Genomic DNA, 20,396 nt, shown 5'->3' on the forward strand with positions numbered 1-20,396 from the left:
TTATGACAAAATTTTTGATGTATTTTTATAAAAGTACTATAATATTTAATTAAAAAGCTGACTATAATATATTCATTATGTTAATTTCATACAACATGGAATAAGGAATACATTTTTAACAAGTTTCCAAAGTGAAAAATGTTAGGTCTCTAACATAATTTCAAATTTACACACACAATATTATTTACTCTAACTATAATACTTTTATAACAAATCAATGATAAACCAAACTAAATAATAAATAGAGCCTAGGCATGACCCATTCAATTTTTAAATTTAGGTCTCGACAACTTAAAACTCATCATTTTTGCCGAAGCAAACACTGGATTAAAGGTTTTATGCTAAAACTACATATCAAGTTATGTTTTTGAGTATTACAACACATATATGCATTCTAAAATTGTATCAGTACTTTCAACTATACTTTAAATTTTTAATTACATACTAACAACTGACAATAACAACAACAAAACACAGAAACATAAAATCCCCTGACCTTCCTCTGGCTTCTTCCCACCCAATACCCTTTAGAAACTCCAAGGCAGAATACTTACTCTATCTGTGTGACCTGGAGCCATAGATAACATTTTCCCTCTTTTCCAGTCCCAAACACAAACTGCATTCTTTGAATCAAGTCCAACTGAAACCAAGCGCTGAGTTATGGTTAAGAAGTCCGGAGGGAAAGGGAAATAAAAAAGCAAACAAATACAAAATGAACCAAATTATAAATGGCAAACAAATACTACTCATGGCTATTACAAACATCAAAACTTATACACATATTTTATAGACCTCACAGAAAGGCTGGATGTGTTTCATCTTATTAATATTTTGATATATGTGTAGCTTTTCCCATTAAGAAACAGAAGAAAGACTTCCATTTCTAACGGTGGTGGTGGTGGTAGAGTCACTAAGTCATGTCTGACTCTTGCAACCCCATGGACTGTAGCCTACCAGCAGGACTGACAAAACACCCTATTATACACCTCCTGCTAAAAGCTAAAATTGCTAGATAAAATGTAAACACATCTTCTTTAAATGCACTTTCAAGCCGCCAAGGAATTAAGAGAGAACAAAACCAAAGTGATTTTCTGTGGGAATCCTAGAAGTAGGAGAGCTCCTATGCCCACTCAGTTCTAAAGTTATCAGCTAACTCTGGGAAGCCTGATTTTTGTTCTGCAGGCTGAAGACGAATAGAAGATAAACTTTAGGGCCTGCCCAAGGCAGGGAATTGAATCGCAGACCTTTGGCTAAAGCAGTGAACTCCTCAGAGTAAGAGAGAACAAGAAACCATCCCTTTTCAAAGAGGGGGGCAGCAATGCACAATGGAGGAGAAAACCTCCTTCAAAGTGTGTGGCCACAGTGACCTTCACATGGTTGGAGGGTCTAAATCCACACTGATCGTGAATCCTTCAAGTGAAAACTTTCATTCAGAGTGGTCCTAAAGACTGCAGAGTTTTTAAGCATTTTCAACAATGGCGCACAGGCAAATACAAATTCTATGTGGAGGACTGGTCCTGTAATCCATCCCTCAAAGAATTCCTACAATTAGTAATTCAATAAAAATAAAACACACAACCTCATACCCGACAACCAGAGGAAATAAGGGACCATAAGTGAGAATCAGCAAGCTACTAAAAACAGCAAAATCAACCTTGAAAAGCATCAGACATTGAAGTTTTTAATTATGTTTATTTTTCATTTCTAGAAATTCTGTTTGCTTCCTTAAATTTGCTGGGATGCTCTTTGTAATCTTCCATTCTTTCCCCATATGAAGACATTTGGAAGCCTTAGATTTTATTTTTCTACTTATGTGCACAGAGTAGGTATTTGGGAACTAGAGAGTATCTCTACTTATGTGAGCAGAGAAATAAAAATTTAAGCCTTCCAAATATCTTCATATGGGGAAAGAATGGAAGATTACAAAAAGCATCCCAGCAAATTTAAGGATACAAACAGAATTTCTAGAAATGAAAAATAAATAAGATTTAAAACTCAGTGGAAGTTACATAGGCGATGAGAGGGAGATGAAGAGACAAAGAGTTGAAAAGGGGATGGTGAGATGGGAAGTATGACAGAGATTAAGAAACATGAGAGATGACGTTTCAGTCATGAGAGAGTATCAGGGTCTGAACTTGCCCCCCTGCCATAAACAACTAGAAAACCATACAAAATACATAAAACAAGTGTTTTTGGACATTTTTAATAGGAAGTGAAGCAGTATAAACCCTGAATGAGGGGGAAGCAAACAAGGTCTATTCTGCAGTTGCCCTAGCCTTCATCTAGGAGGCGATTTACAGACTATAGCACAGAAAGGTGGAATCCAAATAGAGCCCAGAAGATTTGCTGATTTGAGAATATGGAGCCTGGAGTTCAGAGAGGCCAGGATTGCTACAGTTTGCGGGCAGAGAAAGAACTCTAGAAAATCTGTCTACAGGTGCCCGGAGAACACCAATCTTTGTGTGCACAGGGTGAAATTCACGAGGCCATGCAAAGAACACTTCTGAAAAAAGAACAATTGCTGGGGAGCTAAAGCCAAACAATTACCAGAGATACAGAGAGCCAGGGTTTCCAGACTCCCAACAGCAAGAATGGGGATGCATCTTCGAATTCAGTGTATATTTGGCAGAGATTCCAGGAGCATCACATCAGAGTGCTGAAGTTTAACTAGGAGTCCTAGAGAAAAGCTGCTCTACTGCTGCTGCTGCTGAGTCGCTTCAGTCGTGTCTGACTCTGTGCGAACCCATAGATGGCAGCCCACCAGGCTCCCGTCCCTGGGATTCTCCAGGCAAGAACACTGGAGTGGGTTGCCATTTCCTTCTCCAATGCAGGAAAATGAAAAGTGAAAGGGAAGTTGCTCAGTCATGTCCGACTCACTGCAACGCCATGGACTGCAGCCTACCAGGCTCCTCCATCCATGGGATTTTCTAGGCAAGAGTACTGGAGTAGGGTGCCATTGCCTTCTCCACAAAACATCCTACATTTGATTTAAAAAAAAAAACAAATCCACAAATCTGAGATAGTCAAGATTCAAGCAGAATAATCTCACACACAGAAAAAACACATTAACACACATGGTCATCAAACTGTTGAACCCGTGGCCAAAAAAGAGACAATTTTGGTGTGCAGAAACAAAGATTTAAAAACTACCCTAGGCTTCTCATCTGATTTTATGCACATCAAATCACAATTAATAGCCTCTCTAAAGTGCTGAAGGGGAAAAAAACATCAACATAGAATTATATACCTACCAAAAATATTCAAACCTTGGGTCAAAATATTTTTTTACTTTATTTTGAGAAAATCCATCATCAACAAAGCTGCACTATAAGATATGATAATGGAAATTTCTTCAGGCAGAAAGAAAATGATATCAAGGAGAGACTTAATTTACATATATGAATGAAGAGTACCCAAATGGTAAATAAAAAAGACTTTTTAAATTTTCTTTGAAAACTGTTTAAGGCAAACATAATAACAGTTATTACAGAGTTTACAGAGCATGTAAAATGAATGAAAATGAGAGCTGTAAAATAAATGACAACAATAGCATAATAAACAGAAGGAAAAAAAGAAACAGCAGAATACATATTTTTAAAGTGCACAGGAGCCCACAGGAAGACAGCAAAAGTTTGAATTACAAAATACGCCTAAATAAATTTAAAATAATTAAAATACACAGTATGTTCTCTGACATAATTCAAAGACAAAATTCAATCAGAATAACAGAAAGTTACACAGAAAATTCTCCAAATATCTGGCAACTATCAATACAATTCTAAGTAACTGAAGGGTTAAAAAAAAAAGTCACAGGGACAAACTCACAACACATACTTACACTGGTTTAAAAGCAGAGGTAAGAAAATTACAACCCTCGGACTTGCACCCTGTTTTAATAAACAGTTTTAATAAACAGTTTTACTGGAACACAGCCACACCTATTCCTTTACAAGCTGTCTATGACAGCTTTCATTCTAACGCGGAGCTGGAGTAGCTGTGATAGAGACCGTATGCTCACAAGCTTAAAATATTTACTGACTTGTTATCGACAGCTTTGCCGGTCTCAGGTTTAGAGCACAGAGTCTGCCCAGGTTTGAACGCCAGTTCCATCTCTGTCCCTGACTGGATTCCCAATAGCAAGTGATCTGAGCAATTACTTAGCCTCTCTATACCTTAGGTTCCTCTTAAGTCAGGAGAATAGAATAAAACCTTAGGGTTAATATGAGAATTAACACATATAGATAAGTTAGAAGAGTGCTTGGCATATGCTTGCTGCTGCTAAGCTGCTAAGTCACTTCAGTCGTGTCCGACTCTGTGCGAACCCATAGACGGCAGCCCACCAGGCTCCCCCATCTGAATGAAAAATGCTATTGAGTACCTAGTTAGAAAGTTTCTGCAAAGCAGAATTATTATTTAAGTCCCCAAATGGAAAGAATGAATGACTTACATAAAAAGACACAGAATACAGTTTGTATCTGGCTCTCCATCAAGTCACAGTAGCAGAAATTTCAAGTGAACTAGAAGAGACAACTTGTTCCTCTTAAGAGTCCTTAGTATTTTGGAACTAGAGAGTACCTGCATATGTTGAGCTAAAACAAAAATCTCTACCTCTTGCTATAGCACACTATGTAAAGATTAAAATTTTATAAGACAAGTATAAAGTAAGGAACAGTCAGCAAGGCAGTGGGCATCTTATCAGTGCCTCTTCCCTCTGACTAAGCTGATTACACACAGTGAACCACAACTGTAAACTTATAACTCCAGGCTTCCCAAGTGGCTAAGTGGTAAAGAATCCACCTGCCAACTCAGGAGATGCCAGAGATTTGGGTTCGATCTCTGGGTTGGGATGATGCCCTGGAGAAGAAAGGAAGTAGCAGCCCACCCCACTACTCTTGCCTGGAAAATCCCATGGATGGGATTTGCGCTCAGTCACCAGTCGTGTCTGACTCTTTTCAACCCCATGGACTGTAGCCCGCCCATACCCTCAGCAGGGCCCCAGAGCATCTAGCTCTGTACAGGTAGTGACAAAGTAGACCTGGGAGCACTTCCTCTGTGGCTCTAATAAACACTGCATGGCCCAAATCAACCTCCCTAACCGCAGATGGCACCCCACTCCAGTATTCTTGCCTGGAAAATCCCACGGATGGAGGAGCCTGGTGGGCCGCAAGCCATGGGGTCGTGAAGAATTGGACATGACTGAGCGACTTCACTTTCACTTTTCACTCTCATGCATTGGCGAAGGAATGGCAACCCACTCCAGTGTTCTTGCCTGGAGAATCCCAGGGACAGAGGAGCCTGGTGGACTGCCGTCTATGGGGTCGCACAGAGTCGGAGATAGAAACAACCAAGCAAATACTGCCCTCTTAGATTTCTATTATTTTGAACCTTATTGTCCTTTCTCACAGGTGTGCGTAAAGTTTTCCAGTGAAAGTAAAGCTTGAACCATATCTTAGAAGACAGAATAAGAGACAGCTGGGCAGAAAAGTAAAACAAAATGTATTTCAGACCAAAGCATACCAAGATGAGATAATGGTGCTTTCAGGAAAGAGCTAGTACTTTGATGTGGCTGAGGGGAAGAGCTGCCTGCTGGGAAGTGGCAGAAGACAAGACTAGAGAAGTAGCCAGAGCCAGGAGAAAGAATGAGTTTTGTTTTTTAAAGAGTGAGAATAAAGAGAATCCAGTTGTACACATGTGATAAATGGTATGTCTATATGACAGTCAAGGAGGCTATATGGAGTTGGGGAAGGAAATGGCACCCACTCCAGCACTCTTGCCGGGAAAATCCCATGGACGGAGGTGCCTGGGAGGCCACAGTCCACGGGGTCACAAGAATCGGACATGACTTAGTGACTAAATCGCTGCATCATATGGAGTTGCGGAGAGAAGCTGGGGCCACTGTCAAGTGGTACAGGAGTTAAAGTCACGATGCAGTAATCCCGAAAGAGAATAAAGTAAGGCAGTGAAGGGAAAGAAAGCTATATTAATAGGAACGCTGATGTCTAAGAAGCAGACAGAAGGAACAGCTCCTGTCGGAGGAGCCTAGTAGGCTACAGTCCACGGGGTCGCAAAGAGTGGGACACGACTGAGCGACTTCACTCACTCAAGAACAAGTGTGAACATCGACATTTTAGGAATCAGTGAACTAAATGGACTGGAATGGGCAAATTTAACTCAGATGACCATTACATCTACTTAAAAAAGGAAATGGCAACCCACTCCAGTATTCTTGCCTGGAGAATCCCATGGACAGGGGAGCCAGGCAGGCAACCATCTATGGGGTCGCATAGAGTCAGACACGACTGAAGTGATTTAGCATTATATCTACTACTGCAGACAAGAATCCCTTAGAAGAAATGGAATAGCTCTCATAGTCAACAAGAGTCCAAAATGCAGTACTTGGGTGGAATCTCAAAAATGACAAGGCAAACCATTCAGCATCACAGTCATCCAAGTCTATGCCCCAATCCCTAATGCCAAAGAAGCTAAAGTTGAACGGTTCTATGAAGACCTACAAGACCTTCCAGAACTAACACCAAAAAAAGATGTCCTTTTCATCATAGGGGACTGGAATGCAAAAGTAGAGTCAAAAGATACCTGGAGTAACAGGCAAGGTTGGCCCTGGAGTACAACATGAAGCAGGGCAAAGGCTAACAGCGTTTTGCCAAGAGAACGCACTGGTCATAGCAAATACCCTTTTCCAACAACACAAGAGATGACTCTACATATGGACATCACCAGATGGTCAACACCAAAATCATACTGATTATATTCTTTGCAGTCAAAGATGGAGAAGCTCTATACAGTCAGCAAAACAAGACCAGGAGCTGACTGTGGCTCAGATCATGAATTCCTTATTGCCAAATTCAGACGTAAATTGAAGAAAGTAGGGAAAACCACTAGGCCATTCATAAATCAAATCCCTTATGATTATACAGTGGAAGTGACAAATAGATTCAAGGAATCAGATCTGATAAGAGTACCTGAAGAACTATGGACAGAGGTTCATAACACTGTATAGCAGGCGGGGATCAAAACCGTCCCCAAGAAAAAGCAATGCAAAAAAGGCAAAATGGTTGTCTGAGGAGGTCTTACAAATAGCTGAGAAAAGAAGAGAAGTGAAAGGCAAAGAAGAAAAGGAAAGATATACTTGCCTGAATGCAGAGCTCCAAAGAACAGCAAAGAGAGATAAGAAAGCCTTCCAAAGTGATCAAGGCAAGAAATAGAGGAAAACAATAGAATGGGAAAGACTAGAGATCTCTTCAAGAAAATTAGAGATACCAAGGGAATATTTCATGCAAAGATGCGCTCGATAAAGGACAGAAATGGTATGGACTTAACAGAAGCGGACGATATTAAGAAAGAGGTGGCAAGAATACACAGAAGAACTGTACAAAAAAGATCTTCATGACTCAGATAATCATGATGGTATGATCACTCACCTAGAGCCAGACATCCTGGAATGTGAAGTCAAGTGGGACTTAGGAAGCATCACTACAAACAAAGCTAGTGGAGGTGATGGAATTCCAGATGAGCTATTTCAAATCCTAAAAGATGATGCTGTGAAAGTGCTGCACTCAATATGCCAGCAAATTTGGAAAACTCAGCAGTGGTCACAGGACAGGAAAAGGTCAGTTTTCATTCCAATTCCAAAGGCAGAGCCAAAGAATATTCAAACTACCACACAATTGCAATCATTTCACATGCTAGCAAAGTAATGCTCAATATTCTCCAAGTTAGGCTTCAACAGTATGTGATATAAGAGCTTCCAGATGTTCAAGCTGGATTTAGAAAAGGCAGAGGAATCAGATATCAAATTGCCAGCATCTGTTGGATCATAGAAAAAGCAAGAGGATTCCAGAAAAACATCTACTTCTGCTTTACTGACTACACTAAAGCCTTTAACTATGTGGATCACAACAAGCTGGAAAATTCTTAGAGATGGGAATACAGACCAACATTCCTACCTCCTGAGAAATCTGTATGCAGGTCAAGAAGCAGAGAGGGAACAATGGACTGGTCTCAAATTGGGAAAGGAATACGTCAAGGCTGTATATTGTCACCCTGCTTATTAAACTTCTATGCAGAGTACATCATGCAAAATGCCGGGCTGGATGAGGAACAAGCTGGAATCAAGATTGCTGGGAGAAATATCAATAACCTCAGATATGCAGATGACACCACCCTTATGGCAGAAAGCGAAAAGGAACTAAACAGCCTCTTGATGAAAGAGGAGAGTGAAAAAGTTGGCTTAAAACTCAACATTCAAAAAGCTAAGATCATAGCATCTGGTCCCATCACTTCATGGCAAATAGGGGGAACCAATGGAAACAGCGACAGACTTTATTTTCATGGGCTCCAAAATTATCTCAGATGGTGACTGCAGCCATGAAATTCAAAGACGCTTGCAACTTGGAAGAAAAGCCACGACAAACCTAGACAGCATGTTAAAAAGCAGAGACATGACTTTGCCACCAAAGGTCTGTCTAGTCAAGGCTATGGTTTTTCCATTAGTCATTTATGGATGTGAGAGTTGGACCATAAAAGAAGGCTGAGTGCCGAAGAATGGATGCTTTGAACTGTGATGTTGGAGAAGACTCCTGAGAGTCCCTTGGACTGCAAGGAGATCTAACCAGTCCATCCTAAAGGGGATCAGTCCTGAGTGTTCACTGGGAGGACTGATGCTGAAGCTGAAGCTCCAATACTTTGGCCATGTGATGTGAAGAGCTGACTCACTGGTAAAGACCCTGATGCTGGCAAAGACTGAAGGCAAACGGAGAAGGGGATGACAGAGGATGAGATGGTTGGATGGCATCATCAACTCAACAGATATGAGTTTGAGCAAGTTCCGGTAGATGGTGAAGGACAGCGAGCCCTGGTGTGCTGCAGTCCATGGGGTCTCAGAGAGTCGGACACAACTGAGTGACTGAACAACAACAAAGAAGTAACAGGGAGGGGAAAAACAGATAAAGAAGCCTCTCTCCAGCTTCCCAAATTCCTTCCTGATCCTATTTCCAAAGAAAGTCTCGGTTGTGTCTTTAGTTAAACTAGAAGTAAAGCTTTGAAGTTCCTGGCTGCACTTAAACTCGGATGTTTTTCAACAGCAAACGCTACAGTACTGCACGTCTATGGTTGGTTGAATCCACAGAGGTAGAGGAACAGTGAATACAGAGGGTCAACTATAAGTTATATGTATGTTAACCCCTGCATTGTTCAATGGTCAGCTGTATTTATTAAAAAGTTCTGGCACACTAAATACTCAAATGAGAAAAACATCTCAATAGGCACAACTAGATGCATTCCACGAGTTTCTGCAAGTGTGAAACACATTCAAATAGTAGACAATTAAACTTAAGAGTCTAGTATTGGGTGGGGGGGGGGGTCCTTGTGATTTCAATATTTACTGAGTGAGGACTAGTTGTTACAGATGTCACAAAGTAAAAATCACAAATTGTGCAAAATATCTAGGACTCAACAGAGTAAACATTGGTCAAATCATATAAAAAGCTACAAGAAATCAGGATCTGGAAAGCAACAAAAGAGATGAAAACTCAAAAATAATACAATAGGCACTTGAGATACGTCAAGATGTTAAGAGATTACTAAAAGGCCCTAGGAATAAAATCAGTGAGTTCCTTTAATATTTTTGTAAAAATGACTCTCTTCACAATCATGTGTCAAAAATCAAAGGTAAAAGGCAAAGTAAAGCATTTTACTTTATATCAGCATAAAACTGACAAAATCAGGTTAAAAATTAACATTTTATTCTTAGTTCATACTATAAATTGGCAGAGTTTTAACTATAACTTAGATTTTGTTAAATGTGTGAATGTGCTTTTATAGATTATGGTTGTATTTTCAAGATAAAAGCATTAATGCCTTCCTCACACCTCCTCTCTCTCATTTACTATGAAATTTTTATCCCTGTTTGATGTGAATTTATATAGCCTTTGCATGCCCTGGTTATTCCCAATACAACAGACTTCCAGTATTAGCGTGGATAGTCCATCCATTTAGAAAAACCAGCTAGGAAAAGAAAATTCAGCATGCTACCAACAGGAAGACTCATTCACTGGAAAAATCTTAATTGATCACTTACAGTTTCAAATCTAGTAAAAAAATGAAAAAATCAGATAATATTTCCTAATTGGTATTTCACAAATAGTTATAGCTATTAGTGAATAATATGTTCTCAAATGTCTTAACTAAAGCATCTTCTCCTTAGCATAATTTCAGAAATACTCTTAATTTTGAATTGATCACAGTTCCTTATGAGTTTCAACTGTACTTAAGATGAATGAATTCCTCCTGAAATAAATAATCACCTCCTTATTCCATGTTTGGGAGGCAATAGGGTATTGGGGTTAGAAACGTGAGCTCTGGAGTATGACTGACCTGGGTTCCCGCTCTGGCTCCATTTACTAGCTGTGTAACCTGGGGCAAGTTATTTACCCTCTCTAAGTCTCAGTTTCTTTATCTGTAAAATAGAGATAATAATAATATCTATTTCATAGGGTTGCCGTGAGGATTAAATGAGATAATGTAAGCTTAGCACAATGCCTGGCAATTGGTATGTGCTCAATAACTTTTAGCTATTATGATTTTATAAGCTTACATTTTTAAGTAACATGTTCTTATGAAGATCTGTAATAATAAAATGCATGTACCCAAGATGTTTCTTATAAATTACTTAAAACAAGCAAAATTAAATAAAGCTTTCAGCTAGTAAAAGCTCCTGGCATCATTTCTCATTTCATATAAGAGAAATTCCTCAGCACTGCAATACATTTAGAAAGGGTAATTTTAAAATCAAGAAAAAAAATCTATAAAGTATACAAGTATAGTTAAACCATCTTAGATATAATACTTCTGGAAAATAATTTAAAAAACAACTTTTGTTGGTTTGTTTCATAAAACAATCTCTTGTAAAGTAAGGAAAGAATATTATTTTCTTCCTTTCAAGAAGGAATATGAAATTCTCATATGAGGACATTAAGTGAACTGACAATAATAGCAAAATAGGATATGAATTAAGGTTCTGGAATTGCCAGTCACCGCTACCCAGTGATTCTAAATCTAGAAGCACATTTTTCTGCAAATGAGAAGTTACATCTTTATAGATTTTACAGATCTCTTACCAGACTCTTATCAGAAAGTCATATTAACCTATGGTACTCAAAGAAGCTATTCTTCAGAGTTATATATTAAAATATCTACTGGCTATCAAGTGAGTAGAGCAAAATGTAATGTGTTTCTGTGAAATACAGATCTAAAAAATTAATTTTAAGAATTAAAAAGCAGACAACTAAAATTCTTCTAAAAGTTAAAATGATTTTTAACGTTTAATTTCACTATAAAACTTTTAAAGATTATAAATTAACTAAATCTGCAAAAAATAACTTCTTACCACTTCTTAAATAAGTGTTAGGTATAACAAGTTCCATGAGTACCACAAAACAGCTGTTGGCTTAGTGTTTTAAAAATCACTGACTAGAAGTAAACAGTAATTTGGGAACTGATTAGTCTTTTGCTATGAATGTCGACTTTATATAAAATAGCTCATATAAGAACTACCTCACTGTTTTCAACTAATTTTAATAGAAATATACAAATAACTAAAAATTTAAATGGTTATAGCTCTACTTAGAGAAACTTTAATTTTTCTAAGATATCTTCTTATCTTATAATACCTGGAAAAGAGTCATATGTAAAATTTTCTAGGTTCCACTAACTCAGAATCACTTATTCAGCTGAAAAGTTCTTCATACAATGAAATAAAAACTCATTATTCTTATTTTTCTTATATATATATATCTACCACCCACCCCATCTACCCACATCTACCTTGAACAAATGCTTTTTGTCAATTGCTTTCCAATTTAATATCTACAGGTTTACAATAATTTATAACACACATTTTAAAAACACAGCTTAGAAAAAGAGAAAAAATTTTAACCTACCTGTCCATCTAAGTCGAATGCTAAGCAAGCTATACCATGTGTATGAACGTCCTTCAGAACTGATACGGTCTGCACAGTATACGAATCCCAGACACAGATATAAGGCTCTTTCCCAACTTGTCCTGTTGCTACCAGTGCTCGTTCAGGATGCAACGCAAGGCTGCAAAATAAATCATAAACAGATTTAAAACTGCTTATGGAGCTGTTATATCAATGTGAAAATTAAGACTTTCATTATTTATCTACTTAAAATAATTTGGATTTAAAATACCTTCCATAAAAATGCATGCTAAGAATTACTCCTTCAATGGTACATGTGATAAGCAGTTAGGACAGGCTTTATAATTCTGTTATATGATGCAGTGTGTGTAAACTCCCCTCCCCCCGCCAAAAAAAAAGAATTCTCACAAGTACCCAACTGAACCACAGAAATGAATTAGTATCAGCCCTACCACTCGCCATTTTCTCATTTGGTATTAACCTTCTTTTAAGCTCTCTCTCCCATTTACTCTTTTACTGTATAAAAGTTAGACCAATTCTTTGTCTTCAAGCAACTCCTATGATAACATTAAATTACAAATCCCATTTTTAAAAAAACAGAAAAGTCACTCATAATTCACAGAAAGTAGTCTATAAGTCTTTAAAGATAAGACAAGGACCAAACAGTTGATAGTACTTTACATACATCAGCAGAAGACAGAGAATGTATATAAATTTCTACTTCATAAATTTTTCTACAAGTGTATTTAGATGATTAGCATCCCCTTTGGGAGAAACAAAATCACTCCCGGCATCAGGGTGGAAGATGAACTGAAAAAGAGAAAAGTTAGGAGGCCAAAAACAGAATCAACAGATTTGCTGTACTGAGTAAGGGAAAGGGAACAGTCTAAGACAATGCTGGTTTCTGGTTGGGCAGCTGGATGGTCAGGGACAGTAGCATCGCGTCAAGGAGCACTAAGTGAGAAACTACTGCGAGGAAAGATAAGTGGAAATGGACGTTTTACTCATATTAAAACCAATATAGTACATCAATAAATAAAAGTCAATAAATCAATAAATAAAGGACACCCAAACTCCCATACACATTCATCTCATTAGATGCAGAAAAAACATTAGACAAAAATCCAACCTCTTCTGGGACTTCCCTGGTGGCCCAGTGGTTAAGAATCCGCCTGCCAGTGCAGAGGACATGGGCTTGACCTCTGGTGGGGGACTAAGATCCCATAAGCTAGCATCACAACTGTTAAACCCAGGCGCGTCAACAAGAGCCTGCACGCCACAAACCACGGAGCCGGAGCACTGTGGAGCCTGAGCACTGTGGAGCCTGCGCGGCACAATCAGAGAGAAGCCTGCACACTGCAATGAAAGGTCTCACATGCCACAGCTAAGACCCGACACAACCATAAATAAACAAATAAATAAACAAATGTTTCTGAAAAAGAATAAAGTACCCAGGAATAAATGTATATAAAGAGACAACAGACCTGTGCTCCAAAAACTATAAGACTCTGATAGAGGAAAAAAAATGAAGATGACACAGATAGATAGCATGTTCTTAGATTCAAATACTAAATGTCAAAAATGACTGTACTACACAAGGCAATGTACAGATTCAATGCAATCCCTATCAAATTACCAATGGTATTTTTCACAGAACTAGAACTTAAAAAATTAAACTTTATATGGAGACATGAAAGACCCCAAAGAGCCAAAACAATCTTGAGAAAGAGAAACAGAGCTGGAGGAACCAAGCTCCCTGACTTCAGACTTTACTACAAAGTTACAGTCATCAACAGTATGGTACTGGCACAAAAACAGGCATACAGGTGAACAGAACAGGATTGAAAGCCCAGAAATAAACCTACACATCTATGGTAAATTAATCAACAAAGGAGGCAAGACTGTACAATGATGGAGAGTCTCTTCAATAAGTGGTGCTGGCAAAACTGGACAGCTACATTTTAAAAAAATGAAATTGGAACATTCTTTAACATCATCACAAAAATAAGTTCAAAATGGATCAACAACCTAAATGTAAGACTGGACATTGTAACACTCATAGAGGGAAAACACAGGCTCTCTGCCATAAATCACAGCACTATCTTTGTCAATGCATCTCCTAGAGTAACGGAAATAAAAACAAACAAACAAATGGGACCTAATTAAACTCAAAAGCTTTTGTACAGCAAAGTAAACCATAAAGAAAACAAAAAGACAACCCACAAAATAGGAGAAAATATTTGCAAATGATGCGACCAACAAAGGACTAGTCTCCAAAATTTACAAACAGCTCATGTGGCTTAATATCATCAAAACAAACAGCCCAGTCAAAAATAAAGGGCTGAAGACCTAAATAGACATTTCTCCAAGCAGACATACAGATGGCCAAGAGGCACATGAAAAGACGTTCAACATCTCTGATTATTAGAGAAATGAAAATAAAAAATTTTATACAATGAGGTATCACCTAACACTAGTCAAAATGGCCATCATTAAAAATCTACAAACAATAAGCACTAGAGAGGGTGTGGGGAGAAGGGAGTCCTCGTCCACTGTTAGTGAGAATGCTAACTGGCACAGCCACTGCGGAGGACGGCACTGCTGCTGAAGAAAACTAAAAACCAGAGCCACCAAGCGATCCTGCAATCCCACTCACAGGCATATGTCCAGAGAAAGCAGGGTCTGAGAGGATACACGCACCCGAACGTTCACTGCAGCACTGTTTACAACAGCCAAGTCATGCAAGCAACCTAGACGTCCACTGACAGAGAAATGGATAAAGAAGATATGCATCACGCATTATCAGAGAGATGCAAATCAAAACCACACTGAGGTACCATCTCATGCCAGTCAGAATGGCTGCTATCCAAAAGTCTACAAGCAATAAATGCTGGAGAGGGTGTGGAGAAAAGGGAACCCTCCTACACTGTTGGTGGGAATGCAAACTAGTACAGCCACTATGGAGAACCGTGTGGAGATTCCTTAAAAACTGGAAACAGAACTGCCTTATGACCCAGCAATCCCACTGCTGGGCATACACACCGAGGAAATCAGAACTGAAAGAGACACGTGTACCCCAATGTTCATCGCAGCACTGTTTATAATAGACAGGACATGGAAACAACCTAGATGTCCATCAGCAGATGAATGGATAAGAAAGCTGTGGTACATATACACAATGGAGCATTACTCAGCCATTAAAAAGAATACATTTGAATCCATTCTAATGAGGTGGATGAAACTGGAGCCTATTATACAGAGTGAAGTAAGCCAGAAAGAAAAACACCAATACAGTATACTAATGCATATATATGGAATTTAGAAAGACGGTAACGATAACCCCGTATGCGAGACAGCAAAAGAGACACAGATGTATAGAACAGTCTTTTGGACTCTGTGGGAGAGGGAAAGTGTGGGATGATTTGGGAGAATGGCATTGAAAAATGTATAATATCATATATGAAACAAATCGCCAGTCCAGGTTCAATGCATGATACAGGATGCTTGGGGCTGGTGCACTGGGATGACCCAGAGGGATGGTACGGGGAGGGAGGAGGGTGGGGGCTTCAGGATGGGGAACTTGTGTACACCCATGGTGGATTCATGCTGATGTATGGCAAAACCAATACAATATTGTAAAGTAATTAGCCTCCAATTAAAATAAATAAATTTATATTAAAAATTTTTTTAAAAAGAAGATATGCCAATGCTGTGCTAAGTTGCTTCAGTCATGTCTGACTCTGTGACCCCATAGACAGCAGCCCACCTGCAGGCTCCTCCACCCATAGGATTTTCCAGGCAAGAGTACTGGAGTGGGGTGCCATTGCCTTCTCCAAAAGAAGATATGGTATCTATCTATATTTATATATACTGAGTCAGCCACCCATTCCACTATTCTGGCCTGGAGAATTCCATGGACTGCATAGTCCATGGGGTCACAAAGAGTTGGACACAACTGAAGTGACTTAGCCCACAAGCACACACTGGATGGACCTAGAGATACTAAGTGAAGTAAGCCCAACAGAAGAAGATCATACAATATCACTTCTAATGCAGAATCTAAAAAGAAATTACACAAATGAGCTTATTTACAGAAAAGACACAGAGTCAGAGGCTTAGAGAATGAACTCAGGATAACCGGGGGAAGGGTGGAAGGGAAGGACAGGGAGGGAGTTTGGAATTGTAAACGTATTTTAAATGGACCTACATAGGGAACTCTGCTCAATATTTTATAACAACCTAAATGGGAAAAGAATTTGAAAAAGAATGGATACACATATATGTATATACTGGGTTGGCCAAAAAGCTGTCTGGGGCTTCCCAGGCACTGAACTTTTGGGCAACCCAACAACTGAGTCACTTTGCTGTACACCCGAAACTTACCACAGCACTGTTAACCAACCATCTCCAAAAAAAGTTAGAAACCCACAAATAGCCCAGAAAGCACCTTTAGATAAACACAGAAAGAAATTAGAACATTCCAAAATGTGGAAGTATTATATGCGTATCACAGAATGAAAATATGTAGAAAATACTCCATCCTTCTGCGATGGATGCAAGGCAAAATATTTTGGGTTCATCCAAATAAGATGCACGATTCAAATCTGTTATACATCATGTCCTCTCTGACTGAAAACTAGTGTGTCAAGTAAATGGTGTTCTGCCTGATGCCATAATGTAGAAGTATTATCTCTGTTAGTCCATTTATGCCAAAAGTGGTATAACACTTGAAGGGCCATCACAGTTAAGTTGTTGACTGAAGAGATACTGAGAGGGAATACTGTTTTCACTCATGTCTTTAATCCATGAGGAATTTATTTTTATATGTGGCATAAGAAAGAATTCAATTCAGTTTTATCCCAATTTTATTCTAGTTGAACTAGCATCATTTGTTAAATATATGATTTCTTTTAGATATTAAATATATATTCAATTTCTATGTCATACCTGTATCTGTATTCTCAATTATGTCCCACAGAACTTTTTGCCTATTCCCATGAAAAATCATATTCTATTTATTAGAGTGACTCTTTTAGTATCTTCTAGTATCTATTAACACTCCTCCCCCTCACTATTCTTTCATTATATCTTTTTTAGTTTTTAACTTGGCTTGTCTGTTCTTACAGATTTATTTTTCCATATAAATTTTTAAATAACTTTATATCTAATTCTCATACCTCATAGAAAATCTGCTATGATGTTTAGTGGAGTTGCATTAAATGTATATATCAATTTTGTGAGCATGAGAATACATAACATTAAATTTTTCCAACCAAGTTTTAAAATCACATATACTGTGACTGATACCCAAATTGTATTTCCAGCCAGGAGGAAAAGATGTGCTGTGGGCAACTCACATTTAACACATCCAGAACATTCCCGCCTCAATTCCCCACCCTAGTATATGACGTCACTAGCCACTCAGTTGCTCAGACCAAGAAGCTAAATTTAACCCTCCCCTCTTTCCCTTTCAAATTCATTACATACATTCTATTAGCCTGTCCTACTGACCCCATCATCACCCCCATCTTCTCCGCCTCAGCCCGAATCTGAGCCCCCTGCCCTTCCTCCTCCAGTGCATCCCTCAGGGTTTTCTTAACATAACCAGGAAGGAAGGAAGGGAAAGTCGCTCAGTCGTGTCCGACTCTTTGCGACCCCATGGACTGTAGCCTACCAGGCTTCTCAGTCCATGGGATTTTCCAGGCAAGAGTACTGGAGTGGGTTGCCATTGCCTTCTCCAGGGGATCTTCCCGACCCAGGGATCGAACCCGGGTCTCCTGCATTGTAGGCAGACGCTTTGACCTCTGAGCCATGAGGGAAGCCACATAACCAGAATGATCTCCTAAAACAATACACAGCTCACCTAGTTAAAATCCCCCAACAGCTTCCTATTACAACCAGAATAAAGTCCAAACTATTTAACACGGCACTTATAAGGCTCTACAATACATACCTTCATCTACTTCTCAAACCTCAGCTTCTACACTTCTCCCTTTTGTTCACCACATTTCAGACATACTGGCCTTTCTGTCTCCTGAAAAGGCCAAACTTATTATGTTGTCAAAGGTCTTTGTCTCTAGAATGATCTTCCAAATCTTGCTTCATTCAGATAATTCATGCTTCAGGTCAAATGTAACGTGCTTAGCAAATCAAATCTAAAGGAGTATAAAAAGAATTATACACCACAACTATGTGGAATACTATCTGAGGTATTAATATCATTAAAAAACCAACTGAGGGTCCATCGTGGCAATGGACTAAAAAAGAAAAATCACATGATCATATCAATAGATGCAAAAAAGGCATAAGACAAATGCTAATAGTTACTCACAATAAAAATTCTCAGGAAACTAGGAATACAGAAGAACTCTCTGTCAACCTTATAAAGCGTATCTACAGAAACTCACAGCTAACAGCATGTTTCATGGTGAGAAATTCTAAGCTTTCCCACAAAGATGAGGTCCGAGTCGTATCAATGTCCCCCTTCACCACTCCTTTTCAATAATATACTGGAAGGCCTTGCTAATGCAGTAATACAAGAAAAGGAAATAAACGGTACACAGATTGGGAAGGAAGACACAGAACTGTCTTTGTGCATAGATGACACAATCATCTGTGTAGAAAATCCAAAAAAATCAGCCCCCCCCCCCAAAAAAAATTCCTGGAACTAATATGTGACTATAGTAAGGCTGCAGGATACAAAGTTAACATATACAAAAATTAATTGGTATCCTACATACTGACAGTAAGCAAGTGGAACCTGAAATTGAAAATCCAATACCATTATATTAACACCCCAAACTGAAATATTTAGGCATATATCTAACAAAATAGACACAAAATCTATATGAGGAAAACCACAAAACTCTGATGAATGAAATCAAGAACTATAAAAAATAGATATTCTATATTCATGGATAGGAAGACTCAGTACTATCAAGATGATAGTAATTAGGATAAAAAAAAAAAGATGTCAGTTCTTCCCAACTTATCTGAATGTTGGAGAAGTTTATTGAGAAGACACGACCACCAACTGACCTAAGAACTGAACCCAGGCAACTAGAGACTCTGTACCCTGTTAAGGTCGCTATATAAATGCTTAAGATTCTAGCAGGCAGGTGTATGGAGATCGCCTTGTCACTCAGCTGCCCAAGACATGCCTCGTATGTAAATTTCCCTCCCCACTACCAGTGAGGAGAAACACCAACTCTGGGACCCCCAGCTCTTCCCAGCAGGGAACAAGCTTTAGCCCTAGAATCCCTTAGGCCTCTGCCTCACCCACCAGCAGGCAAACACCAGCTCTGGGACCCACTGGCCTTGCAGCTAGAGACCCCAGGACCCAACCCTGCCTGCCAGCTGGCTGATAACAACTCCAAGACACCCTGGGCCCCTTAGCCAAATGCCCCAGGATCTAGCCAGTCTCACTAGTTGGCCAACACCACTTTTGGGACACCCCAGACTCTAGCTATGCTGGAACTGGCCCCACCCACCTGCAGGCCAGTATATCTGGGACACCCCAGCACTGCAACCACCCACTCCAGAAACCAGTGCAAACCACCAGTGGGCCAGCACTAGCTCCAGGACAGTCAGCAGCTGCTGCTCAGCCCTGCCCACCAGTAGCCAGCATCCTCCACACAAGTCAGTGCCTGGCAACTGACTGGAACGTGGGGCCAGCCATACCTATCAGAGGCTCATAACAGTAGGACCCACACAGCCCATGTAGCAGGCACCCCTAGAGTTCTGGTGACCAAGTGGGGCCATGCTGTTGGGACAAAGAAGAACTGAGTGAAGGGAAATAGGCAAGCTACGCTATAGAGAGTTCTAGGTAACGACTGTGAAAGTGTTCAGAGAATTTGGGAGAAGACTGGATGAACAGAAGTTTCTCACAGAAAGTTTAGAAAGATAAACAAAAACCAAACAGAGATGAAGAACACAGGAACTGAAATGGAAAATACACTACAGGGAATCAACAGTATATTAAATGGTGCAGAGGAACAGATTAGCGAGCTGGAAGACAAGTAATGGAAATCACTCAAGCTGAACAAAAGAAAGAATTTTAAAAATTGAGGACAGCTCAAGAGACCTGTGATACAACATCAAGCATATTAACATTCGAATTACAGGGGTCCCAGGAGAAGAGAGAGAGCGAGCAGAGAACATATTTGAAGACACAACAACTGGAAACCTCCCTAACCTGAGGAAGGATAAAGACATCCAGGTCCAGGAAGCACAGGAAGTCCCCACCAGGATCAACCCAAAGAAGACCACACCAAGACAGAAAAATCAGAGAAAGAATGTCAAACGCAGCAAGGGAAAAGTAGCAAGTTATGTACAAGGGAACTCCCACAAAGGACCTTTCAGTAGAAACTCTGCAGGCCAGGAGGGAGTGGCATGATACACTTTAAGTGATGAAAGGGATAAACTTACAACCAAGTAGGT

The 20,396-nt window shown here is 39.3% G+C and overlaps 1 protein-coding gene across 5 annotated transcripts in view; it reads right to left on the minus strand.

Moving 5' to 3' along the window:
- EML5 (EMAP like 5) overlaps positions 1-20,396 on the minus strand; it is a 155,442-nt gene that overhangs the window by 120,521 nt on the left and 14,525 nt on the right. For 4 of the 5 annotated variants that reach the window (XM_042252835.2, XM_042252834.2, XM_060418474.1 and 1 more), the window contains exons 2-3: positions 11,958-12,117; positions 555-653 (exon numbers count right to left, since the gene is read on the minus strand). In XM_042252835.2, the coding sequence (XP_042108769.1) occupies positions 555-653; positions 11,958-12,117 (259 nt within the window). Of the gene's footprint in view, positions 1-554; positions 654-10,392; positions 10,475-11,957; positions 12,118-20,396 lie in introns of those variants that run through there. The other variant, XM_060418475.1, reaches the window with a different exon arrangement.

This window comes from Ovis aries, chromosome 7 (assembly GCF_016772045.2).
Source record: "Ovis aries strain OAR_USU_Benz2616 breed Rambouillet chromosome 7, ARS-UI_Ramb_v3.0, whole genome shotgun sequence".
Classification (NCBI taxonomy): Eukaryota; Metazoa; Chordata; class Mammalia; order Artiodactyla; family Bovidae; genus Ovis; species Ovis aries.